Source organism: Aethalodelphis obliquidens, unplaced genomic scaffold (genome assembly GCF_003676395.1).
Source record: "Aethalodelphis obliquidens isolate GAN/ISIS:26980383/991018 unplaced genomic scaffold, ASM367639v1 scaffold20, whole genome shotgun sequence".
Taxonomy (NCBI): Eukaryota; Metazoa; Chordata; class Mammalia; order Artiodactyla; family Delphinidae; genus Aethalodelphis; species Aethalodelphis obliquidens.
In genome coordinates this window covers 13,689,690-13,715,933 of record NW_020837964.1, presented here as the reverse complement: position 1 = coordinate 13,715,933, position 26,244 = coordinate 13,689,690, and the positions used below count along the sequence as shown (strand labels likewise).

The 26,244-nt window shown below is 45.4% G+C and overlaps 1 protein-coding gene across 1 annotated transcript in view; it reads left to right on the top strand.

The window, feature by feature from the left end:
• Positions 1–26,244, top strand: part of HYDIN (HYDIN axonemal central pair apparatus protein) — a 433,475-nt gene that overhangs the window by 382,305 nt on the left and 24,926 nt on the right. The window contains exons 62-78 of the mRNA XM_027119341.1: positions 507–658; positions 771–960; positions 4,540–4,642; positions 4,869–5,147; positions 6,629–6,771; positions 9,038–9,256; positions 11,456–11,616; positions 13,932–14,029; positions 14,783–14,990; positions 16,161–16,373; positions 16,832–16,970; positions 18,018–18,183; positions 20,679–20,826; positions 21,257–21,464; positions 21,937–22,158; positions 22,605–22,774; positions 24,615–24,813. Of these exons, the coding sequence (XP_026975142.1) occupies positions 507–658; positions 771–960; positions 4,540–4,642; positions 4,869–5,147; positions 6,629–6,771; positions 9,038–9,256; positions 11,456–11,616; positions 13,932–14,029; positions 14,783–14,990; positions 16,161–16,373; positions 16,832–16,970; positions 18,018–18,183; positions 20,679–20,826; positions 21,257–21,464; positions 21,937–22,158; positions 22,605–22,774; positions 24,615–24,813 (3,018 nt within the window). The remainder of the gene's footprint in view (positions 1–506; positions 659–770; positions 961–4,539; positions 4,643–4,868; positions 5,148–6,628; positions 6,772–9,037; positions 9,257–11,455; positions 11,617–13,931; positions 14,030–14,782; positions 14,991–16,160; positions 16,374–16,831; positions 16,971–18,017; positions 18,184–20,678; positions 20,827–21,256; positions 21,465–21,936; positions 22,159–22,604; positions 22,775–24,614; positions 24,814–26,244) is intronic.

Sequence of the window (26,244 nt, the reverse complement as noted above, 5' to 3'; positions counted from 1 at the left end):
CACACGCAGGGCAGAACACAGCGTGTAGCCAGAGGTCTGTGGGACTGGAACTGTCACCCGAAATCCAGCTTTCAGAAGACCAGCCGTGGCTCCCCATCTGCCAGGAGCCACGGGTTTCTCACACATGATGTCTCCACTGCTCCTTTCTCTAGTCTGGCTTCCACCTCAGCCCCACGTCAGCAGCCACCAGGGGTCTCTGGCATCTTAATCTATTTGTGTGGGGGTGGTGGTGGAGTAGCCAGGGGATCTGACTATCTGAGATATGGTTTAGTTCATCTGCTTGAGTCCAAGATCACAGGTCTGGCCGATTATTGCTCAGGGGCGGGTCCCTGAGTACCCAGGCCGCTCCTTCCAGAATCATGACTGTGCCAGCAGTGGGACATGCCTACTGCAGAGCTTAGAGGAGGGAGATGTCACAGCAGGGCTTGTAGAGGTGAGCAGCAAGCCTTGTGCAAATGCAAAGGGGCACACACCCCGATCCCTGCTTCCTCCCTGCCCCCATCCAGATCTTTGCCCGCATCACTGAGATCTTTGAAGTGGAACCCAACAAGATGTGTGTTGCCAGCCGCTCACATGCCTTTGCCACGGTGTCCTTCACCCCACAGACCATGCAGACCTACCAGTGTATCTTTGAGGCCACCTTGGACGGCTTGCCCAGGTACCAGCTCCCCAGCTCCCCCTCCTCCAGCAGGGCAGCAGGCCACACTCTCTGTACAATGTCATTCCTGCCATGCTAGGCTGACGGGCCTTGATCTTTCTGTTCCCTGCAGCAACCTGGCCAAGAATCAAAGCCTCACGTTTGACATTGTTGGAGAGGGGAACCTCCCTCGAGTGACCGTTGTGCGGCCGATTCTCTACAACCAACATGGAAACCCCTTGCTCCTCTTTAAGAGGCTTCTGCTTGGTCATTCAGAGACGCTGCCTCTTGTCCTCAAGAACAGTGGCACCATCCCTGCCAAGGTACTGCTGGAGGGCGAAGCATGCGGTGAAAAGGGAGAATCATTTAGAAGCAAGACTTCTGACTTTGGGGTTTCTGCCATCCCTAACTCGTGAGGACTTCTTTGATGTTCCTCATACGTTAACCTGGGTAAAACATGGGACATTCAGAGGGGAATTAGGCGTGGTCTGATTACATAGTACACTGATACATGGTACACTGATAATTACTGTGCAAGGCAGTGAGCAATGATGATACACCAAGCTGAGTGGGTAGGATTATGGGTGTTCTGAGTGTCTTCCTTATTTTTTCACTTTTTTTCTGTAATGAACATTGCATTTGTAATAAGGAAAAAAGAAAGGAACTTCATCAGGGGTGAGAGATATAACATCAGAAGGGACTTTTGGTTCAGCAATTATGTTTTTATTTTACAAAAAAAAAAAAGAGTGATAAATTGTGTAAGTGTTATACAAAGAACTGTAGGACTTTTGAAAATAATCTACTCCCATCTAGGGGAATCCAGGAATATTTCACTATAAAATGACATTTGAGCTGGGCGTCGAAGGGTATAGCTGGGCTTCGTAAGTGGGCACTGCGGTGAGTGAAGCCTAGGCGGAGAAAGAAAACTGCAAAGACAAAGGCACAGAAGCAAAAAATATATATATATATAAGGTACAAATAGGAACTAGTAAGCACCAGCTTTGTGAGAGCATAGGGTATAGGTTGAAGAACAGTGAGAGATAAAAATAGAAGGGTAGAGTGAGGGGACAGTTTGTGGAGGGCTTTGGATTCTACCAGACATTATTACTGTCGTTGTCGATGTGGTTAGGACCCATTTAGCTTCACCCAGAAGTTACCATTTTTATTGCTCTCCATTCCTGCATCTCCAACCTACCATCTGAGATCCTTTTTCTACCTACTGAAGAATACTCTTCAATATTTCCTTAATGCAAGTCTGCTAGTGGTGAATTCTCTCAGTTTTTATTTGAAAATCTCAATGTATCCTTTATTTTTAACGTAAATTTTGCTGGCTGTAGAACTCTGGGTTGGCAGTTGTTTTCTTTCAGCAAATGGGAGATATTATTCCAGTGTATTCTGGTTTCCACTGTTATGGCTGAGGTGTCAGCTTATAAGTCAAAAATGTTCCTCTAAGGCAGTCTTTTTCCCCTGGCTTTGTACCTTTGTATTTGTTTTCTGCAGTTTTACTATGATGTGTCTAGGTATGGATTTCTTTTAATTGATTTTTCTTGGAATTCACCAGGCTTCTGGACTCTGCAGTTGATGTTCTGAGTCAATTTTGGAAAATTCCTGTATGTATTTGCAAATATTGTTTCTATTCCATTCTGTCTCGTCTCTCCTTGTGGGAAGCCACGTCAATGTATGGAAGGTCTTCTCATTATATCCTCTGTGTCTCACAACCTCACTATATTTTCCATCCATTTTTCTCTGGGCTTCATTTTGCATGATTTCTTTTGTTCTGCCTTCAGGTCATTAACTCTCCCTTTGGCTATATCTAGTTTTCTATTAAACCTTCCATTCAGTTCTTAAGTTATTATATTTTTCAGTTCTAGAATTTTTGTTAGATTGTTTTTCAAGTCTGCATAACCAGTTTCTATGATTTCTAGTTTCATGCCAAAATTGTCACTTTTATTTCTTGAACACAGTAATCACAGCCATTTTGCAGTCTATACCTGATAATTCCAAAATCTGAAGGCCCAGTGGGTCTAATTCTGATATCTGCTGCTTCTGTTCATTTTTGCCCATGTTGTCTTGTCTCCTCATGTGCCTGGTTATTTTTGATCATGTGTTGTATTATATTTGAAAAGTTAATCTAGAAATAATTAGGCTAAGGATGTATTTTTATTCAGAGGCAATTTTCATTTGCTTCTGCCTAGCACTTGGGGGCACTAGAAATACAGGATCACCTTAAACTGGTTTTAGAGCTTGAGATTTTCTGTGTTAGACAGGTAACTCTGAGCAGGATTGCTGTCCTTGCGAGAGCTGCTTTATATCCAGCCTAACTTTTGTCTTACTGTGCAGACCTTTAGGGTCCTAGTCTAGAGCAAAGAAAACACTCCCACCCCTCACAGGACTTTTGCCCTCTTAACACCAAGAGACCGTCAGAAAAGCACAGTTCAGCCTCCCATCTGCCTCTTCCCGACTGGCAAATGACCCAGGTCAAAAACAGCCCAGAGGGCTTCCCTGGTGGCGCAGTGGTTGAGAGTCCGCCTGCCGATGCAGGCGACACGGGTTCGTGCCCCGGTCCGGGAAGATCCCACATGCCGTGGAGCGGCTGGGCCCGTGAGCCATGGCCGCTGAGCCTGCGTGTCCGGAGCCTGTGCTCCGCAACGGGAGAGGCCACAGCAGTGAGAGGCCTGCGTACCGCAAAAAAAAAAAAAAAAACAAAACAGCCCAGAAAGTTAGGCTGGCCTCTCTAGACATTCCAGATCTTTGTCTGGTTACTCTTCATTATCTTCTTAGCTCTGTGATGCTTCTGAAATCGGGGGGTGGGGGGGGGATGGGGGGGCTGTTTGTTTGGTTTTTGTTTTGCATTTCTTTATTGTCTTGAGTCAATATTTCCTAGTTTACCATTACCCTGCATGGTTTCCATTATTGTAGCTTTATAAAAGGTATTAGCACCCATTCCCTGTTTTTCTAATCTTAGCGATTTTTTAACAGTCTCTCAGATGAACGTTAGACATCATTTTATAATGTTCCTCACAAAATCCTATTGGGATTCCTATGCATTATTTAGGAGGGAATTGCTACTTTTAGAGTATTTAGGCTCTCCACCAGGAACAACATGTAGGATTCCAGCCCATTTATTTACATCTTCTTTTATGTCAATATTTTTTCATATGATTCCTCTGTATAGTTTCTTATTAAGTTTATTTCTAAATGTATATATTTTTATCTCAGAAGCTTCCTGTGTGATGTCACTATTTCTTCCTTCTTCGTGCCTCATTTTTTATATTGTTCAATCTTATTCATGACGGTGCCAGCATTACTATCTTCTAAAAATGTCTGCTGGTTCCTCATACATAAAATATGATATATGGCTTTAGGTTTTTTTAATCAGCTACATGGCTTCCAGTGGGCTATAAAGCATCCCTTTTCTACAGGTACGTCAGATGTCCACCTTGGTTTTCTTCTTATCTTGGTAGGACACTCAGCATGACACTCTCAGGCAACTAATGTGTTAGTACCTAGCAGATACTGGTTTTTAGGAACTCACATTCATGCAGGCCCTCACAGAATGACGAATATTCATTTCCATTTTACTAGTCTAGTGTATATTTCACAACTGCCTCTGTCAATAACAGAGGCCTTGGCAACCCCATTTTGACTGGGTAATCCCAAAGTCACCTATACTCTCTGGACCTCTGGTTCCTTATTTGAATAGCAAGGGCTGAGCTAAATTTTTGTTTGTCCTCTCCAGGTATAATATTTATTATATCTCTCTTAGTAAGAAACTCGAAAAAGTGGGCACTAGGCTCAATGATTTTTTGGGGTACTCCCCCAACAGCACAGTATCTCACTGCAGTTCAGAACTCATGAGCAGCCTGTAAGCTTAACACTCAATCTTATTTCCCTTATGCCAGTTGCATGTTGACCTGCAGGACCAACTAGGAGTCTTCTCCCTGAAGGGGAAGCCGTCCACCTCCTACATCTACATCATAGAGGAAAACAAACCACAAGCAAAATGTAAGTAGGGCAAGTATATCTTCTAGAGAGCAATGGGTCCCAGTAGATCTTTTGTTAGAGGACTAACGTATACCCAGCCAGAGTCAGATGCCCAGTCTCGTCACCAATGGCCTCTCTAGGCGAGGCACATTCCCACATGAGGGCTGCTATCCCTTGAGTCCAGGTCTTTATGGATACATCTTCCTTTAATCTGGTTCTAGATCATGTCTCTCTCTTCTCGTTGCAGCAAAGAAGGCTCACACAGCCTCCCTGGTTGTTCCTCCTGGAGACACAGCTGAATTTGATGTTGTTTTCCACTCCCAGAAGGTTGGGAGAATGGCAGGCAACATCCACTTGTCAGTGATCAACAACCGGTACGAGGAGACAGTCATCCACATGGTGGGAGAGGGGTACGAGGATGACATCACCTTGGACAACATCCACGGGCTGGTGGCTTCCTCCTACCAGGAGGCCTCAGATATCTCTGAGATCATCGAGGAAAACAGGATGGAAGACTTCGTGGCAGGTGAGAGAAGCAGCAGTGAGGTGTTGACACCTGTTGGCTTGTGGTTCATTTTAAATAAGAATGAAATTTAAATAACAGGTTGGCTAGCTTCCTGGGAATTTAGGACTGAATCTCCTCTTTGTTACCGTATGCTCCCGCATGCCTGACTCAGTCACTGCATTCATCCACGTGTTCCCTCAAAGAACAGTTGTGGAGCACCAGTGTGCATGTGCCTGGAGTTCCAAAGAGTAATTAATGAGAAAGTCTGTCCCTTAGGGAGCTTATTCTTTGAGCTCAAACTCCCATTTAGCTAATAAGAGAAATTCAAGTTCCAGATTAGCTGAAAAGTGAATACATGTCTCTCTGTAGTTTTCCCTGTCTGTACCTTTTAGCTGGCTTGCATTGGCATCCTCTGTTTCATCCGTATCATGTACCCTAGACATTCTAAGAGGAATGGCGGGCTGGTTTAATTAGAGAAGGTGTAGGTTTGTGCCACCTCTAGAAGACCGTTCTCCGCAGCCTCACTACTCAATACGCTGAGAACCTACAGCATCAGCATCACCTGGGAGTTGCTAGAAATGTGAATTTCACACGCCTCCCCAGCACCTCAGACCTACTGAATCAGAATTTGCATTTAACAAGATCCCCAGGTGATCTGTGTGAACATTAGAGCTTAAGACATGCTGCTCTGCAGTTTATCAAGCACTGCCGCTTCATTTGGTTGATGATATTCTTTGGGTAGGAGAATATTTACTTCTTCATTATTATCAAAATGCATTTGCTAAACACCCTAATTGTGTGGCTGACTGCTATGAAGTGAGTTATAAACACAGTCTCACAGTTTCTCTAGGAGCTTAATTATAGTCCTGGAGTGTAGCCCTAGGCAGTCTGTACAACATGGGTTAAAATCAGTGCTCCTCATGTATCTGGTGTTTCACCTGTTTGTAGCTACAGGGTGGCAACTTTCTTATCAGGGGTCAAGCAGGAGCCAGCAGTGAACCCGAGTTCAGACATCAGATTTCATACTTACAATAGGGTTACCAGATTTAGAAAGTCAGAACACAGCAGTCCCCATTTTTTTAGTGTATTTGTGTCCCAAAATTTTGCATGGGACATACTTATACTAAAAATTACTCATCATTTACTTGTAATTCAAATTTAATGGGGGCTTGTGTATTCTGTGTGGCAATTCCAGCCCTTAATAGTACTGTTTCACCAAACAAATGGAGTTGGCGGGCGGGCAGTGGGGAGCTATGTTTTCCTTTGTACAAATGGAGGTGAGGGCCAGAGTGGGTGGGTGGGTGGATGGATGGGTGGATAAGTAGACTATAGGAGAGAAAGCTTGCTGGCGAAGGACTCCAGGCGTTTCCAGTGTAACCATCCAAGGAAGGTGGGGTTGCATGAGGGTGAGGCACAATGTCTTTTAGGACCTGCCTCCGTGGGGAAGTGAGCCTGCAGAGGAGGCAAGAGGGGACTCACTGCCCCCTGCTTCTGTCCCTTAGCTGCTCTGGTGAACCACATCCAGTTTGGGGACTGCCACATTGGAAACAGCTATAACGTGAGCTTCACAATCACTAATCACAGCCAAGTGAACGTGATACGGTTCGAATGGCCCCTTTTAGCCACAGTTTCTTTCTCCCCACAGGTAAGTGAAAACCAGTCCTTGTTTTCTGCACTCCCTTAGGCCTGAGCCAACCCCAGTTTGATTGTCGGCCCATTCCCACAGATACATAGGATGGGATGGATGCATCCCTCACTCCGGCCTGGTACCAGAAATGTCCCCTCTGGCCTGAGAGCAGAGAATGAGGTCACCAAGACTGATGTTGAGGAATTCCATGGAGACCTCCATGGATGAAGACAGGTCCCAGTCTTCCCATCCCCAAGTGTAGACCTGTGTCCCCCATGGTGTGTGTTCTTTGGAGCATTTTTCCTGCAAAAGTGGTTCACCAAAAGCTAAAACGGGGATGGTGGGTTTTGTGGACAACAGAGATTTAGAAAATGTTACATCTTTCTCCTACAGATTCTAGATGCCCTCCAGCATATTAAAACCTAGTCAACTTTGTTTTACCTGGAATTTTCTAACCCCTTCTTTGAGTGTCTCACAGCACACATTTTATGATTTGCTAACCAAAGCTCGACCTCGAACAAGGCCTAGGACCACGTGGCAGCAGAGCCTCACCTCTGGCCAGCACTTGTTTTTCATAGACAGCTCACTTCTGAGTTCCCTGGACACCGGATGTATCCATGGCCTCTTGCTCTGTTTCAGCCACTGAGTTTGTTCAAGCACAGAACTCTAGGGGGTTGGAGCGAGGAGGGTTGGGGACCCTACTTTGTCACCTGTAAATTAGGGTGCTCTCAGGAAGAAGTGTTTTGCTTCCTGGAGAGATATGAAGTGATAGTCAAAGAAGGTAGAGATAAGCTTCTTATGGTCCATTTACACACCCACGGGCACACACTCGGGTATACACCCACGTGTGTACACACACACACACACACACACACACACTCATAGTTGTAGCCTTGAGAAGTATTAAACTTTCTTCTCCCTTCACTTTCCAGAGGAGGAGGGGTTTCTTATCTATTAGAAACATGAAAGGACTCTATATGTAGGACTATATATAGTATGTATTTGGTATGTGTATGTGCATTTATGCATGTTCAATCACAAATGATTTTATTCTACAAACCAAATTGGATTTCCCATATATCTGGAACACTTCAGCAAATCTCAGCCTTTTTGGTCTCAGGACTCCTTAATACTCTTAAACATTACTGAGGACCCTCAAAGAGCTTTTGTTTATGTGGGTTATGTCTATCAATATTTACATTAGAAGTTAAAACTGAGAATCTTTAAAAACATGTATTTGTTCATGTAAAATATAATAACAAACCCGTTACATGTTAATATAAATACCATATTTTTATGAAAACGGCTTTATTTTCCAAAACAAAATTGTGCGAGAAGAGTAGCAATGTTCTACATTTTTACAAGTCCCTTTAATATCTGGCCTAGTAGAAGAGAGCTGGATTCTCATATTTGCTTCTGCATTCAATCTGATGCAATATCATATGTCATGTAACCTCTAGGAAGCTCCATTATATACTCACGAGAAAATGAGAATGAAAAAGTCAAATGTCATCTTAGTATTATGATGAAAATAGTTTTGACCTTGTGAACTCCTGAAAAGACCTCGGGGCCCCCAAGGGTCACTAGATCACACTCTGAGAACTGCTAAGGTACTGTGTACATCGGTCCATAATTTGTATAGGTCATATGGTTGAGAAGTACAGGTGGTTAAGAGTGTGGTACCTGGAGCCATACTGCCTGGGTCTGAATCCAGATCTTCTAACATTAATGGTATGACCTTGAGCAAGTTACAAGTTTCCTTGTCTATCAAATAGGGGTGGTAGCTGTACATCCCATAGGGCTGTCGTGGGGGTTAGTAGAATTTTGTGAAGATTTAGTATAGTGCCTGAAGCATGTAACAGTTTGGTAAATATTAGCTGCTCTTTTTTTTTTTTTGCGGTACGCGGGCCTCTCACTGTTGTGGCCTCTCCCGTTGCGGAGCACAGGCTCCGGCCACACAGACTCAGCGGCCATGGCTCACGGGCCCAGCCGCTCCGCGGCACGTGGGATCTTCCCGGACCGGGGCACGAACCCACGTCCCCTGCATCGGCAGGCGGACTCTCAACCACTGCGCCACCAGGGAAGCCCAGCTGCTCTTGTTCTTATGATTAAATTTCTATCTAAGAACGTCTTGTACCTATTTAAGATGGTCTACGTATACGGGCTTGAATGATGCATTATTTTTTGCCAAGACTTTTGACCCTGCCCCTAGAGTGGGACCATGAGGCATCAAGAGTCCTCAGGATTGAACTCCCCAAAATACTAACGCAAGGCTCTTCCCCAGCTGGGCCACCTCCACCCTGGCTGTGCCAAGGACATAGCGGTGACCATGAAGTCAGACGTGCCCATCAACCTGAAGAAGATGGGGATCGAGTGCAAGCTCTCCAAGATCATGTTTCAGCTCCCTGCAGACCAGGTCCCCGACTGGGACGACCGCATGCGCACGGTCAAGTGGGTGGATGTGCTCAGAAACACGCCCGGGACTTTCACTACAAAACAAAAAGTGAGTAGGGACACCAAGCCCCAGTCTGGCCAGGCCTGCCATGCTTGGATGCCTTCTGCCCTCAAGCTCAGTGTCTCATCATTTCCTTCTTTCATGGATAAAGGAAATGGTCCCTGTTCCACCTGACCTGGGTTTCCAAAGCGGTGAACTGAACTTCCAAGCAAGCCACCTGCCATCCACACTACATGGACCACACAAACCACACACCTTAATTGGTAGAGCTTTCATTGAAGGATTTTTTTTTTAATTAATTAATTATTTATTTATTTGGCTGCACCGGGTCTTAGTTGCATCATGCAAGATCTTCGTTGCCGCATGCAGGATCTTTGTTGTGGCTTGTGGGATCTTCATTTGTGGTGTGCAGGATCTAGTTTCCTGAACAGGGATTGAACCCAGGCGCCCTGCATTGGGAGCTCAGAGTCTTAGTCACTGGACCACCAGGGAAGTCCCTCTCATTTAAGTCTTGATATCTAGTTTCTAGTTGAGCAAATTCCTCCCACCTCTTTCTTCTTCAGGAACCTCATGGCTATTCTTTTAGCTACTTCCTTTTTCCCCTCAGTGTCCAGAATTAAGTTAATTATAATCTATTTCTTGTGTCAGAATCCCATCTTTGGTCCATGCGTGCCCCTCCTTTAATTATCCCTTCGTTGGTTTCTTTTTAATAATATAATAAACAGGGACGAACCCACACCCAACACAGGAAGTATAACCAGGATTACCTGGGTGGTTCTCAGCCATCCCACCCCTGCCTGTCTCTAAGACGTGGTCACTACCCTGGGATCTCATTCCCTTGATTTTTGTTTTTATTTCTTTTTAAAATTAACCTATGCATTCTAAAAAGCATATTGTTTAGGTGTAGTTTTTAACTTTATTTTTTTTAAAGGTCATTGCGTGTGGTCATCTGTATCGTGGCAGGCGGCTGTAGCACACCCATGTCCCTGCTATATAGAAGTGCATTATTATTTACCCATTCTTCTTTTGAAAATTAGTTGGGGTTTGCTACTGTGGACAGTGTTTCTGTGAGCATTATAGTTCATGCCACACGGTGTTCATTTGCAGGAGTTTATATTCCTAAACTGCGTCACAGGAAGTGGAATTGCTGAGTCACAGGATGTGTGAATGCTCAGCTTCCCAAGAAAATGCCCAAGCATTTCCAAAGTGGTTCTTTGCTAGTAGGAGTATAAATTGGTACAGCCCACTTTGGAAAGCACTTGGGTATTATCTTAGAAAAATAAGAGTATTAGTCATTTTATTTTTGATACACTCTTTTATTCCTGTCTTTGTCTGCAAACGTGCTTGCCATATTTATCACTCATATTTTGACTTTAATGAATCTTTTCATGATTATCTCCATATTGTTTTATTCTGAAGTATTTTGCTTATTCTTGGCCCTTTACTTTTCTAAATAATTTTTTAATCCATTTAAACAAGTACTGTGAAAACCCTGATGGACACTTGATTGGAATTGGATTGTATCTATATATCAGTTTAGGAAGGATTGATAATTTTATAACATAATTCATCCTTTCCACTAGCAAGGTATATCTCTCTATTTAGGTCTTCTTAAAGATTTTTTTTTTTTACTACCATTCATTTTCTTTAATAGAAATAAGACTCTTTAGGTTTTTTAAATTTGTTTTTGAGTCCATTTTATTAAATTATTCTTCTAGGAATTTTCCCTTCAACTAAGTTTTCATATGCATCTTCATAAAATTATTCACAGTATTTTCTTATCGTCTGTTTAAATGTCTGTAGGATGGATGGTGATATCTCCCTTTTCATTTATGATATTGATGTGTATTTTCTCTTTTTTTCTTCTTGATCATTCTCACCACAGGTTTTCTAAATCTTTTCAAATAAACAGCTTTTAGTTTCATTGGTCCTCTCTGTTTTAGATTTATTTTCTGTTTCATTAGTATCTATTCCTACCTTTATGATTTCCTTTATTCTACCTTCTTGGAGTGTATCTGACCCCAAAACTCATGCCTGTGCAGTCGTGATGCTCTCAGTAATTTCTTGTTCAATTTCTTCCTTTCCTATTTCTGAGTCATTTTAGGTTTGGCCTCATCATTTCTTCTGGAACTTGAATCTGTGAGTTGGTTCTCATTTGCCTGGGTAGGAAGCACTGTTTTATCTCCCCATTATTCCTGTGAGGCAGGTGTCTCTGCATCACTGAGGACACGGCTGCCTTTGTTACAGGTGATAGAGACGGATCCTGAGCCTGCTTACTCAGTACTAGAAGAAAACTACCAAGAACTGCAGCTGCAGATCAGTGCCCACGTGAATTTCGCTTCATACAAGTGCCAGACGAGCGATGTGCACTTTAAGGAGACACTGGTTCACCAGACCCGAGTGTTTGAGTGAGTCATCAAAAGCCTCCTGACACTCTCAGAGAAGTTCTTTAACTCCATCATTCACTGGCTCCTTCATCAAACATTTATTCAGTGTCCACAACAGCGTAGACCAGACATCACATCTGCGCACCAGAGGGTCTTTGTAGGTCCAATGAAACATTCAGACCCACAAAACTATTGAAGTTCACACTTGAAATCAAGGTGTAGACCTGGAAACACAGTCTTACCGGGAAGGTGGCATCAGGCAGTGGGCTTCGGTGGGAAGAGTCCTTGCAACAGCCCGTATCACCACCCAGGAACTATTCCTGTTGCCCCTGCCCCAGGTGACAGCTCGGACAATACCTACGCTAGCGGGCATGGGGTCCATCTTAGCTTAGAAGGCCGTGACCAACAGAAGCCAACATTTCTCGTAACCACTCCATGGCTATAGCTTCCAGGATCCCTGCAAGGGACGTGCCAGTTACAAGAGTCACTACACTCAGAGAACCCCAGTGCTATGGCCTCCCTCCAGGGAATCACGATTCTTCCCAGTCCAGCCCAAAGCAAGTTACCAATCAGGCGTCATTTTTACTATAAACAAAGTTGTCTAATAATATGGCTGACATTTCTCTCTTACCAGGCTTCCACGGAAGCAGAACTAGAAAATTAATTCAAAGTTGAAATTGTCCTTAGAAGGAGAAAGGGTTATGTTAACCCTTTATCCACACTCAGGTGATACAAGGATGCTGTGGGTCCTGCTCTCAAAGAGCTCGTAGTGGGTGTTGGGGGAATGGGTGAAAATAGTTCAACTGATGGTTGCAGTACAGTGCTCTGGGTTTGCAGGAAGCATACCTAAAGCAGACCAAGATATAGGGAGAGACAAGTGTGGACAAAGTGGTGGCCCAGCTGAACTTTGGAGGAGAAATAGGAGGTGGCCAGGTGAGGAAGTGAGAAAAAGGGCCTTCAGGCAGAGAGAGCAACATAGACAGAGAGAAAGCCTGTGACTGTTCTTTGAGAATTACAAACACAAAAGCGTAAGCCACTGACATTTCTGCATTGTAAAAATTAGTAATTAACTTGTTCAACTCATTCTGCATTTGTGGCACTTAAGGCGTCCTCTCAAATTAGTATAGAACCAAAAGGTAGGAAGCAGGAAGTGGTATCTTCTGCTGACGGCCATTTCACCTACAGCAGGGGTCAGCAAACTCTGGCCCGTGGACCAAACCCAGCCAGCTGCTTATTTTTATAGATACAGTTATGTGGACACACAGCTGTGCCCGTCTGTTTATTATCGTCCACGGCTGCTTCTGCACTTCCACAGCAGAGGGAGCAGTTGCTGCAGAAATCTCTGGCACGCAAAGCCAAAAACCTTACTATCTGGCCCTTTACAGAGCATTTGTTCACTCCTGGACCTAAACCAAGAATGCGTTTTTACTAAAAGTATTCTGTTCCACTGAGATTTCTCCTCTTTATAAAAATTTGCTTTAGGATAAAGACCAGTGCTCATAAATTCACACAATCCATAAATTCACACAAGCCCCTGAGGCCAAAGCACCTTGACTTCAGGCACAGCTACATGGTCTACCTGGACCGGATAATGGGAATCTAACCCCTAAACCCCACCTTTAGACCTACTGCCCCACCGCAACTCTCAGCTCCTACTTCTCCCCTAAAACTGGGAAGAGCGTGTGTGTTTCTTTCTCTTGCACAACCATTTTCTTACATCAGGGCCTCATCCTCTTGCTGTGACTGTGATCAAGTTTAATCGTGATTCCAGAAAAAGCTTCTATCTCCCAGTTCTTGTCTTAGAGCAGGGAAACTTGAGACAAGAAAAGTCTCCACTAATTGAGAATTTGAGACAAGTATGTGTCTCAGCCAGTGAAGACATCTGAGGCAGGGGTCAAATGGTTTCTGACCACAAGGACATTGTTTCTGGTGGAAAGTGATTCAGGAAAGGAGAGGCTTTGGAATTTGCACCCGAGGAAGGTGCTGTCTTGTGAAATAGAGTTTGTTTCCTCTCTCATGGGAATTTTTCAGGATTACCATGATGCAGGCTGAGAGCTCATTGCACAGGCTGCCAGTAGTATGCAAGATGATTTAAGTGCTAAACATCTGCATACTTTTACTTTTAATAGCTATATATATATTTTGTGTGTGTGTTTTAGAAGGAAATATAACAAGTATATCGCATGCATGATTTCAGATAAAATTGCTTAAAACTTGTCTTTGAAGAAATATTTAAGAAACGAAGTGACTTAAAAAAGTTAACGGTACAGATGATGTGCAGACAGGACAAAAATCTGAAGCACGTTTCTCAATTCCATTCCCTGATCTGTTTGCAGGTTTGCACTGATTAATTCAGGAAATGTGCAGCTGGAATTCAGCTGGATCTCAGAAGAGACGGCAAAGGCTGTCAGCTTTGCAATGCCAGACAACCAAGGTAAGTGCGGTGACGGGTAAAACCCAGGGCTTGAACTGGGTCCCCAGTTATTACAAGAGGCTTGTTCATGGAGAAGCAAGCACTGCTCCAACGGCCCCCTAAGAAGCAAAGGAGAAGCAGAGCAGAGGCCTCCTGGCATCTGCAGAGCCAAAAGGGCCTGAGAAACTCAAGAGCTGAGATCTGCCTTCCTGGGGCCCACACAGATCCCTAGGAATCTTTTCTTTTAGATCTTAACCTTCTGGAAGATTACAGACTCTTGGAGAAACTGATGAAAGCTATGAACTGTCTACCCAGGAAGATACACACCCATGCCCAATTTGCACTTTAAAAAGAGCCCAACACTTAGTGGGCAATTATCCATTAATTCTCTTTAAACTTGGAGTTTCCCAGACCTTCCTAATGAGCCCTTTTCCATGGGCCCCCAGATTATGAACCCCTACTTTAAAGCAATGATTCTCCAAAGATTATGTTCACAGCCCATTATTCTTGAGGCACGTGACCCACAGACATCTACTTGACCCACCCCCTTGAGCCAAAAGAAAACAAACATGAAAACTTGATGTAATTAATGGAAGTGTTTTTCATGAGTCTCATGTGAGAGATGGGAGCCCATTCTTTGGGCCCTGGGGCCCAAAGTATACCTGCTAGCAGAGGTGAGCCCACAGAGGGTGCCTAGGGCCTGTGAGTGGGCTGCCCTACACCTGCCCTCCCACGGCAGGTGCAGAATATCACTGGCGCTCTATCTGCTCCCAGGTTTCTCCCAAAATGACCAGCTTAGCCAGGGCACGCTGCACACGGGCAGCACCCTGGACAGTGCCATGGACCACTGGAACGAAGCTTCCCTGCCACCCTTCTCTGTGGAGCCCGTCTCAGGCATGGTGCCCGTGGGGAAGACCCAGAAGCTCAAAGTGAAATTCTCCCCAATGGAGGTTGGAGACTTCGAGAGCAATCTTCTCTGCCAGTAAGGAGATGATCTCCCAGCACAAAGCGCTGCAGCTCCTAGCCCCTCTTCTGTCCCACCACTCCCACCATTCTTTCCAGCCCCAGACCCCTCCTCAGCCCCACATTGCCACATTTCCCTTTGGAGGACAAGGAGAATCCATTCTTTTGTATAGCTCATCAACCCTCTGTAGACCCTGCCTCCCGCCCACCTCCCCTTCCCGGCCACGTACAGGATTCCACTGGGCAACAGGATGGTGGGCAGCCAGCTGGGTTCCAGTCCTGGGGCAAGCATGAACTTGGGAAAGCTTTCTTGTACCTTTTCTGAGACTCAGTTTCCTCCTATGTAAAATGCAAATGACAATACCCACCTTGTAGAGTTGTGAAGACTAAATGAGCTAATTCAAGTGAAGAGCTTTGAACAGTGCCTGGCACGCAATAAGTACAATAAACATTAGGTGGTGGTGGCGATGGAGGAGGTGGACCTGGTACATAGTAAGCGAGGGACAGATGGGACCCAGGTCCAGTTAGAGGAGAGTCAATCCAGTAACATCTGGCATTGAAAGTCCCTGATGTGGTACCCACTCCCCGGCCAGCTCCATGGAGAACACCTACCTTAGAGGAAGTCTGTGATCCATGGCATAGGGTGGCAGAGACCTATGTGAACAATAAGACCTATAGAAACCCTGCAATCACACTGCAGGGACCTTTCCCACACCTGGGCCACCTAAGCTTGGTGCTGGGGCTCGAGGTCTGCTCACATCTAGTGTGCTTTCTCCAAGGAGCTCAGGGTAGTTTTGTAAGGATGTCTGAGTCCTTTTTTGTATCCCACTAGATGCCTATGAAAGAGCCCAGAGGGAAAGACTCTGTGCTGACCTTACAGCAGGGAGGTTTTCTCACCATTGGCAAAGGAAGTAACTTGAGGCCATAGTAAGGTACACAGAAGGAACCAGAATTCAGGCCTCTCATACTCAGCCCATTCATGCATCCATCCACTCCACAATTAATTAGTGACCACCTACTATGTACCATGTACTGTTCAAGGCACTGAGGTTATATTGCTGACCGAGACAGACCCAGCCTCTGCTCTCATGGAGTTCACATTCTGATGGGTGTCATATTCATTTACAACCACGAAAGCAAAAATCGATTAAAAAGTTAAAAATAGATCAAAATAACCTTATCCCCTCAGGATTCCTAACCTGCCACCTGGAGAGCAAGGCCCAGTCCTGTCAGCAAAAGGGCGGAGCTCCCTGCCCTTCTGCCATTTTGACCTGAAAGACTCAGACTACATCAGCGGTCATCGGCGCAACCCAGATCTCCCAGGGCCTCGTGGTGGGGCTCTGGATCCAAACACCCGGGTGATTGAGTTCACCAGCGTGGGCATAGGAGAGAAGTATCTCCGGTGAGTCATTTAGGTTTGCACTAGTTGAGTTCATATCCGTCAGTCCTTCTAAAAACTCAGAGTAGCAAGCTACACTGACACGTAGAAGCACGCTTGCTGTCCTGGGGTCTGACTTCAGAGAACTGCCTCCGTGAGGAAGCTGTCTTCTGTCTCCCTGGTTTTGACACTCTGGAAAACTTGGAAGACATAAAAATAGGATCCCTGACCACTGCCTTGACCACAGAGGATCACTGGAACAGAAGAGCCCTTGGTGTCATTATTATTCCAAAGTCCAGAACTCTAGCCACACTTGGGATCCCCAAGTGAGATGCAGTTTTTGTTTCTGCAGCAACGAAGTGCTCAGAACAGTTCTGATTCCCACATAAAGGAAGTGTGCTAGGGAACAGTCTAGAAAAGTTTCTCTTAATCCTCAAGCCCCTCTCTCACTCTCTGCTATCGATTCTTCCCCCCTCGGCCAGGACTTTTACAATACTGAACCCGACCAATAGCACCTACTCCTTCTGCTGGGTCTCTGAAGAAACTGAAAGTCTCCAGAACCCTCCAGCCTTCACATGCCTTACAGAAAAGGGCCTCATCCTCCCTGAAAAGAAAGCTGAGGTGTGTATGAATGGGGACCGCTTGACCCAGGACTTTATTAATTCTATGCCCCTCTGCATAGCAGGTCTGCGGTAGAGCATGGGTAGAGTTAGGGAGAACAGCCTAAGGGTGTGTCCATCAACAAGTGTTTCTTGAGTGGCTACTCTATGTGTTAGGCAGTCCTCATGGACAAGACAAACCCGAGCTCTCTTGGTTGGCCATGGAGAAACAGAAGTTTTAAAAATTGAGATTATTAAAGCAAGGAAAGGAGAGTTGGACACCAATGCCTGGAGACTCTACTAGGACTCATACAAGAATAAGAAGTAAAGAGTTATTTTTGTCCAAGGGACTGACAGCAATGAAAGGACACAGATGTATTTTTACTTGGTCAGGCCAAAGGGCAAAACAGAAAAGTGGAGTCATGTTCCATGGTTTAGTCCTAATGTCCACACAGTGATTTAGAGCAGAGGGACAGACTTAAAGAAATACGAACTTGCTGGCCAAAACAGATCTGTGGACCCTATGTCCTGTAAATTCCACAGAGAATCTTGGAGGCAGAAATAAATCCATGAAACAGAAATTCCGAATTCAGTTGCCTTCAGGAAGACCATACAAATGAATGACGCAGGCCAAGGGGACAGTGATAGGGAATGATGGGCACCAGGGCTGGCTGGCCACAGTGCTTCTCTGGAAGGTCACCATACAGAGCAGTGGGCTCAGCATTGCTGGTTCTCCCAGACTTTTCAGGAAAAGCCCAAATTACAAGCTTCCACCTTGAATCTTTCCATTTTTACATGCCATCCAGAGACATGGCATGAAATATGGTAGCCTAGCCAGCAGAGCCTGTGAGTGGGGTAGACCCCCTGAGAAATACTTGGTGGGCTGGGCAAACAGAGATTGATGTTGCTGTTACAGCTAAACTTACGTGCCCTTACAAAGAGGGTAGAAAGGAAGTGATGACCTGGTAATGTCAACCAGCATAACCCCAGGGCTGGCAAGCCTCTAAGGGCACATGGAGTAGACACACAGAAGTGCCTCTAACTGCTCTGCTCCAAACTGTCTTCTCAGATTATCTTCCAGTTCACACCTTTCCATCTGGACATCTCGGAAGCATTCTGGACTTTCTTAATCCCCGAACACAACATCACAGTCCCTTTCCTGCTGGTAGGCAAAGCCACTGACCCTCTCATCAATCTGGACAAGTCACATCTCAACTTCAGTTGTCTCCTCATTGGTAAGGCTGCCCTGTTGGTTTATATTTAGAATTGGCATGACCTGTGGGGGAGGGGCGTGGGACCAACCTAGCAATGCGCTGCAGGAGCAGACATGGGCAGGGAGCTCTTCCTGGTGCCTTCCAGAAGCATGTCAGAGGGCCTCTATCACTATTCACAAGGCCACAAAATATTCAACCTCTCAATCTAATTTCCATCAAGTGTCTTCTAAACCCACACACCAATAACCTAAGGAAATTTAGGAGGCTTGCTACAGAGCCTACTTGGAAGATTCCTTTGGGGCCTGGACTGACTATGTTTATTTCCAGATCCCCACATCAGCCCCATCCTGCTTGCATGTGCCCCAGATTATGGCTGTATCTGTTTGCTTCTTGTTCTGTGCCAAAGTGATCACATTTCTCTGCCACCCTTTCACACTTTTATCCAGCTCAACAAATATTACCAAGACCCTTGTGTGAGCCAGGCACTCTTCTGTGAGCTGGGAATGCGATGGACAAAGCCCAAGTCCCGACTGTCATGATGGTTACTTTCTAGTAGCAGGAAGCAGACTACCAAAACATGACAAAGCAAAATGTATAGCATGTCAGATGTTGATAAGTGTTCCAGAGAAGAATAGAGCAGGGTAGGGGAATAAGGAATGCTAGTGGGCAGTGGGAAGGTGACATCTGAGGTGAGACTTGAAGGACACAAAGGAAGTGATTGGCAAGTCCCTTATAACACTGTGAATCTGTCACATGGATGTGATGTTGTGTGTGTGTGTGTGTGTGTGTGTAAAATACAACTAAAGTCAGAGGATTTTTTAGTAATTCATTAGATTTTATTATTTATAAAAGTAATATTCTTTATACATCAATCAATATGGTGTTGTATAAGGAAAAATTTAATAATCATTCCTCCTCCATTCTATCTCATCCTTTCCTTTCTGTCAAAGGAAACCAGTGTTAACAATGTGATGTGTATTACTTCCATATATTTCTTATACTGATACATATAAACAGATAGGAGGAGATTGTGGCATTTAGTAAGGTTTTGAACAAATAAATGAGCAATGTAGCATAAGAATAATAAGACAAACAGGGTTTAATCTAGGAATGCAATGATGGTGCATTTCAATATAATTGTTACATCAACAGATTAAAGAAGAACCAGGTGATCATACTGATATATACTGAAAAGTCATTTCTAAAATTCAGCAGACATTCTCAACAAAAACTCTAACAGTAAAATAGGAATAGAGGGAAAAACGTGAATAAAGAAGATTAACCAAAATCAAGGGGCAGATATTATCTGGTAATAAACTACTAAAGTCACTTCAATTAAAGTCAGGAATTAGGCAAGGATGTTCATTATCACCGTCATTATTGAACACTTTCTTAGTGATTTTAGCAAATACAATAGAACAAGAAAATTAAATAATTGACAAACATTGGGGAAAAAAGAGGCAAAATTATCTCATTATGCTGTTGCTGATGACTTCATACATAGATAACCTCAAGAGACTCTAGAGAAAAGCAAAACAAACTACTAGAATCAACAAGATAATGTAGGAATGACTGGATGCAAGACGTGTGCAAAAATCAGTGGTTTCTCTTTCTTTTAGCAGTAAGCACCTAGAAACAAACAAAAAATTCCATTCATAAGACCTATATGATAGCTAAGGATAAATGTAACGAGAAAAGCACAGGACCTATGTGAATAAAACTATAAAATCTTATTAAAATGCCCCCAAACAAGATCTGAACATTTGTCAATTCTCCCAAAATTGAATGCAAATTTAATCGAGTTTCAATTAAAATCCCAACTAGGGTTGTCAGATAAAATACAAGATGCACAGTTAAATCTGAATTTCGGATAACAATGAATAGTAGTTCAGAATGCCAAGCAATATGCAATATTTGGGACATACTTATACTAAAAAATTATTTGCTAAATCTGGCAACCTTAGTTCCAAAATGATTGGGGTGAGGGGGGAGTTGGAAAAAATGATTCTGAAGTTCATGTGGAAAAATAAATGCTCTACAATAGTCAAGGAAAGTAAGAAAAAGCAAAACAGTGATAGGAGATGTATTAGTCAGGGCCCTGTCAGCACGCTGGTGACATACCCAAAGCCTAATTCGAAAGAGTCCGATGCAGGGGTTGTTTACAGAGATATGGGCAGGGCTGAGGGGCCTACCAGCCCCCATTAACAAAAGCAGGAAGGCATTGGGTCTGAAGGAACAAGGAGGATCCCAGGAGAGCTGTGACCCAGGCAGAGCAGCCACCTAAGAGGAACAGGCAGTTGTTGGGGTAAAGTTCTAGAAGGAAGAGGTAGAGTCCCTTTGGCAGGAAGGATCCTTGTAGAGCAAAAAGAAGGAAGAGAGGAGGCCAAAGGCCGAGGAGCTGGGAAGAGGAAGGGAAAGAAGCTGCGGAGCCTCTTCTACGAAGGCTTCCTCGTGCCTCCTGAGGTGGGCCAGGAGCAGGCACGAGGCCTCCCTGAGGGCAGTGTTTCCCCCTCCAGGCAGAGAGGCCAGGGAGACCGTGAAGATCATCAACAAGGAGGAGCAGAGGTTCCATTTTGCCTTCCAGGACACCTCCCGATATTCTGAAGGTTTCAGCAGCAGCCTGGTCGTGTGTCCCATGGAAGGCTGGGTCCCACCGCTGTCCAGGTAAACAGAAAGGAAGGCCCCCAGGACTGCACTCGCCCAACATGGCAGGGTCCCAGGCCCACCAGCCAGGAGAATCGGTTTCCCTTCGAGTGCCCCGTCCCTGAAGTCTCTCCCCACTCTAAAATTTAGATATTACAATTCCATCTCTGTCCTACTTATTCCCTGTTGTCAATTTTCCTAGTGAATTGTAGAGCATTGAGAACTTTAAGCTCTTGTTCTCAGTATTTTCTTATGTTTATATTCTTCTCCTTGCTATCCACTGTGTTTGCAAATCCATAAAGCAGTGGCCTGCCGTCCCTGGCAGATCTTCAAAATTCATCGGGATTTGGAGTTAGGATGCCTTTTCCTCCTAGTGTATAATAGTTTAGTATTCAACCTTCTTTAACAGGTTGGTCTAGTCATCTAATCTGCTGTCTTCGTCCCCAACCAGGTTCCCAATTGATATTTTCTTCACACCGAAGCAGGAAGGAGAAGTGAACTTCAATTTGATCTGCAATGTGGAAAAGAAAGCCCACCCTCTGACCTTAAATGTCAAGGCTCAGGGCTGCTCTATGAATGTAGAGGTCAAGTGCAAGGACAAGACTGGCACCGTCACTCTCTTGACTCCCAACCAGACCACGACTCTCAACTTCTATGAGGTAAAGATGAGAGAGGGCCTCGCTCTCTCTGTTTCCACACTGGCTGGGAAAAGCAGTACAAGTGAATAGTCGCTGAATCTCTGTTTCAAATGCCGGGGAGACCAGGAGAACAGAAACAGGCCAGGAGCAGCTCCACCCCCAGAATGTGTATGGTTCTGATGTGAAAGCTTATTTTACTTTCCAGAGGGTGGAGAGATGGGAGAGAAGGGGGAAATGCTTGTCTTAAACCTACAGAAGGATGTTTTGCTACCAAGTGAGATCTAAGAATTAAATTGTCATCTCACTCTTCTCACCTAGTAGCTCTTGCTGGGCTCTCTGACTACTCTCTGAGCTAATGAAACTCAACTCGCGAAAATCATCTGCCTTCACTATTTCCCACAGGGTGTTTTCCCCCAACGTGTTGCGTATCCTGACCCCACAGAAGGGAACCATGGTTTGCATTCACTCAACATTCAACTCTGTTCTCTCTCAGGTGGCGTTGAATGAATGTGTCCAGTGTGAATTCAGCTTCATCAACACCGGCAAGTTCAACTTCAGCTTCCAGGCAGAGCTATCCGGCCCCAAGTCCCTGCTGCAGTACTTGGAATTTTCACCCATGGATGGCAGTGTGGATGTGGGGCAGAGTGCACAGGCCTCCCTGTCTTTCCAGCCATTTAAGAAATGTGTCTTGAAGGGCCTGGAACTCAAAATCAAGGTGAGACCATTTAACATTGTCCGACACTGAACACATTCACAGCATTCTGTCTTGAGAACTATGTCTGATGGCCACCCTTAGCTGCAAGGAAGGATGGGAAGTCAAGCATGTTTCCCAGGCACATTGGCAGCCAGAATCCTGCTAATGAGGAGGCCCTGGGAGGCAGCTATTGGGTAAGGACTGGCAGTCTCTGCACACCCCTCCGCCTTCAGGCTGAATCATCGCTGCAGGAGCAAAGCAAGAGCCAATGTCGGGCCCAGGTGCAGAGTAGTCCACCTTGCTTTCCTTAAATAAACATGTAAACTGTTCATCAGAATCTCTGCAGATGGAGCCCTGAGACCTGAATTTTTTTTAAGCACTCGACTGTTCCCCTCCTTCACCTGAGGGCGTAAGGGCCCTTTCCTCTCACTTCTAATCACACTCCACCTGCCATTCCCTTCCCACAGATCAGCCACGGTCCAACATTTTTGTGCAGCATCTCAGGCTGTGCCGTGAGCCCAGCCGTCCATTTCTCCTTCACCAGCTACAACTTTGGGACCTGCTTCATCTACCAAGCTGGGATGCCCCCATACAAACAAATCCTAGTTGTCTCCAGCAAGGAAGAGACGTCTATGAGGTAAGCAGACTTCCCAGAGCTTCCAGATGATTCTGCCACTCCTGTGGGTCCTACAGCCTCCACACAGGTGGGGTCCTGCCAGGACAGAAAAGGAAGGATTCTGGGAAAGCCTCAGACACAGGTGGGCGTGAATCCTGAGTCTCCTTTCCCCGCCGCTAACACTCATACTTGGATAGCCATGAGCTACTCTGCTAAAAAAAAAATCCTCTTCTGGAAATGAGGAGGGCAATGCCGAGCGACCTGACAAGAGGTTCGATGGCTTCCACTTATTTTCCGCATGTAATAGATGTGGGAACTGAGGTTTGGAGAGTTAAAAAGTTAATTTCTCAGGCGAGTGACCTTGCAGCAAATGGCAGATCTAAACTGAGCCTGAGCCTTCTGATTCAAATCCAGCCTCTCTGTGCCATCCCTGTGTAGAATGTTCCAGTCCAGGTTTCTGGGCCCTATTCCAGACCTAAGAAGACAAACCTGGCCCAGAGACCTATGTTTATTCAAAGTTCTCCAGGTTAGTACTCTGCAAGTGAACTTTCTTCAGTGTCAGAAATGTTGTATGTCTGCAATGCCCAGTGCGGTAGCCTACAGCTGCACGTGACTGTGGGGCACTTGAAATGTGGCTAGTGCCACTGCAGAACAGAACTTCATTTTATTTTATTTTAATTAATTTTAACTTTAAGAGCCACTGTGTCTAGTGGCTACCATATCACATAGCACAGGTCTAGGTTCAGATCCCAGCACTTCCCTAGCTGTGTGACCTTGGGCAAAATTTTTAAACTCTCTGTGCCTCTGTCTCCTTGCCTGAAGTGGGGGATAGTTGTACCTCCCCACAGGGCTATTAAAAGGATTAAATTAGTTCCTTTAGAGAGAGTACTTAGAACAGTGCCCGGAACATAGGAAATGCTCAGTTTTTTTTATCTGCTGCTACTGTTGTGGCGGTGCTGGTGGTGATGGTGCTGGTGATGATGATTCTCCTGAATGTTGAATTACAAGAGTGTCCTGTACTTTTAAATACTAATTTAAAATCTTATCCACCTACACTCCTCCTTGCCTGATTTAATCTGAGTCTTACTTTGCTTAAGGCATGGCGCTCTATTTTATTGCCTCAGCCAGAGTCCTTCTCTAAATACCCGGAAGGCAGATGAGGAGGGGCTGTAATGGAGGTCTACGTGCTTCCTGCCCACACGTGAAGGGGGGTGGACATGATCTTTGAAGGTCCCTTCTAGTTGAGCAATTAGCAATAATAATAATAGCTCACCTTTATGGAATGTTTCCTCTGTACCCTGTCTAGTGACTGATTTAGTCACTTTATCTCATTTAATCCTCACAACAATTTTATGAGGTAGCCATCAGAGGAGGAAGCAGAGACCCAGATGGGCTGAGTAAACGGTTCTCAGGTCACATGGCTAGTTAGGGATAGAACCCGGATCCACACTCCTGTCTGTCTGACTCTGGACACATACTCCTCCCCACTGTGCTTTACCACCCAGTTACTTCAGGAAGCCCCCCCTTCTTATGAAAAGGTACAAAACCATGAGCTGCATTATCAAGGAAGAGAGGATAAAGAAAGTGAAAAGAGCACTGGGCAAAAGGTCATGAGACTTTGCATTTGAGGTCTGGCTCTGCCAGGATCTCTGGATGTGATCTGGGGGAAGTAACTCGACAGTGCCCGGGAGACCACGGGCTGGATCACTGCTGAAGTCCCTTCCAGCCCTTACATTTGGACTCCAGGAAAACTGGGCAGGACATCAAGCAGTGGATCCAGCTCAGAGAAACAAGGGACAAAATCTCCGCCACTGGGTCAGGCATCCGAGAGCTTACACACCTTCCTCCTGATCTTCTCCAGCTTAGAGTGTTTGTACACCAACACCAGCCACCTCGAGGTGAACTTCCGAGTTGATGTGGTGAAGCCAGGAAAGACACTGGAGATTCCCATCATCTTTTATCCTCGAGAAAGTATCAATTATCGAGAACTCATCCCCTTTGAAATCAATGGGCTCTCACAACAAGTAGTTGAAATCAAAGGGAAAGGCACTGAAATGAAGGTAAGAGCCAGTTGGGGAGATCCTCGGGCTGGGCGCCCCTCCTTCTTGCCCTTCTTTGCCCACCTGAGCCCACCTTCCACCCCCTCCAAGTCTCCTGCCCCCAAGCTGCTCTGTCAGGGGGTCAACCAGTCCCACCAAGGGGTGAATCGTCAGATCAGACCCAAGTGAATCACATAGATCTCATTCAATACCAAACTTTACCGTATCAAAGGATACAAGTAATCACAGGAGGTCACTGGAGAAACACTCTTTTTCTTGGAGAAGTTTGAGACTATCAGATGCAGCATCCCGAGCATGTCCTCTTCGTCCCACATTAGGGCGTGTAGTGTTTTCAGGTTACGAGGTAAGACTTGTTTTAAGCTCTGTATGCAGACAAACCTTTCAGTCATGGGACATTTTTCCTTAACACCACACAGACTGACATTCTCCAGCCAGCCACAACTCCCAGGATCCTGTTTGACTGAGGGCCTTCCTTCTAACCAGGTGCTCCTAATAGGAAGGGACTGGTCCTGTCCTGCTGCTAATCCCTTTCTTCCCAGTGTCTGGTTAACATTTAAAGTGTCTGTCTGGTAGGAGTATTTGCGTTTCATAGGGAGTTTTGGAAAACTGAAGACCTTCCAAGATCCTCAGCAATGCATGGGACATTTCAGCAGCCAAGAGAAAACGGGAGGGGTGTATTCCGGCAGCCTTCCCATCAAGCCGGAGAGCAACAGGACCAGGCCACCTGGTGTGTCTGCACCCGCGCCAGTGATGGGGTCCCTTCTGATGTCATTGATTCATTCGAGTGTTCATTCTTTCATCCCTCATTCAGCACCCATTGTGTCAGGTGCTTTGCAGAAATCCTGCAGAGGAGGCTTAAGCACATTCTCTCACCTCCAGGAGTTCACAGGGTGGGGCTGGAGACCCTTGCCTTGGTACACAAAATGGAAACATATGGGCAGGATAGAAAGAGCGTGTAGGGGAGGGGTGTAGTTTAGTGACTGGTCAAATGACAGCGACCAGTGGGTGCTATTCGTGTGGGCCACGTCATCCTGGAGGACAAGGCCCAGCCTGACCTTGGCCTGATCCAGGTCAGCATTTTGATCAGTACTTCAGATGAGGACTTTGAAATGTACGTGCTTCTCCCACCTCCGCTGCCGCCATCACCTCTCACTCCTAAAGGCTCTCTCTCCTGCCCTCTTCCAGTCCATCTCCACAGAGGAGTGAGCCAGAGCACCCTCCCAAGACACACACTTGATGGGGCTGCTCCAGGCTGCACTGGCTTCCCACTTCTCCCAGAAGAAAGCCTGACCCCTCTCCGAACTGTCTTCCTGTGTCTCCCTCTCGCTCCCAGCCACGGGCTGGGAGTCCAGTCCACTCCCTCCAGCTCAGGGCCTCGCCACAGCTTGTCTCCTCCCTCGGGATCCAGCCCCACACCCCCCTGACGCAAAC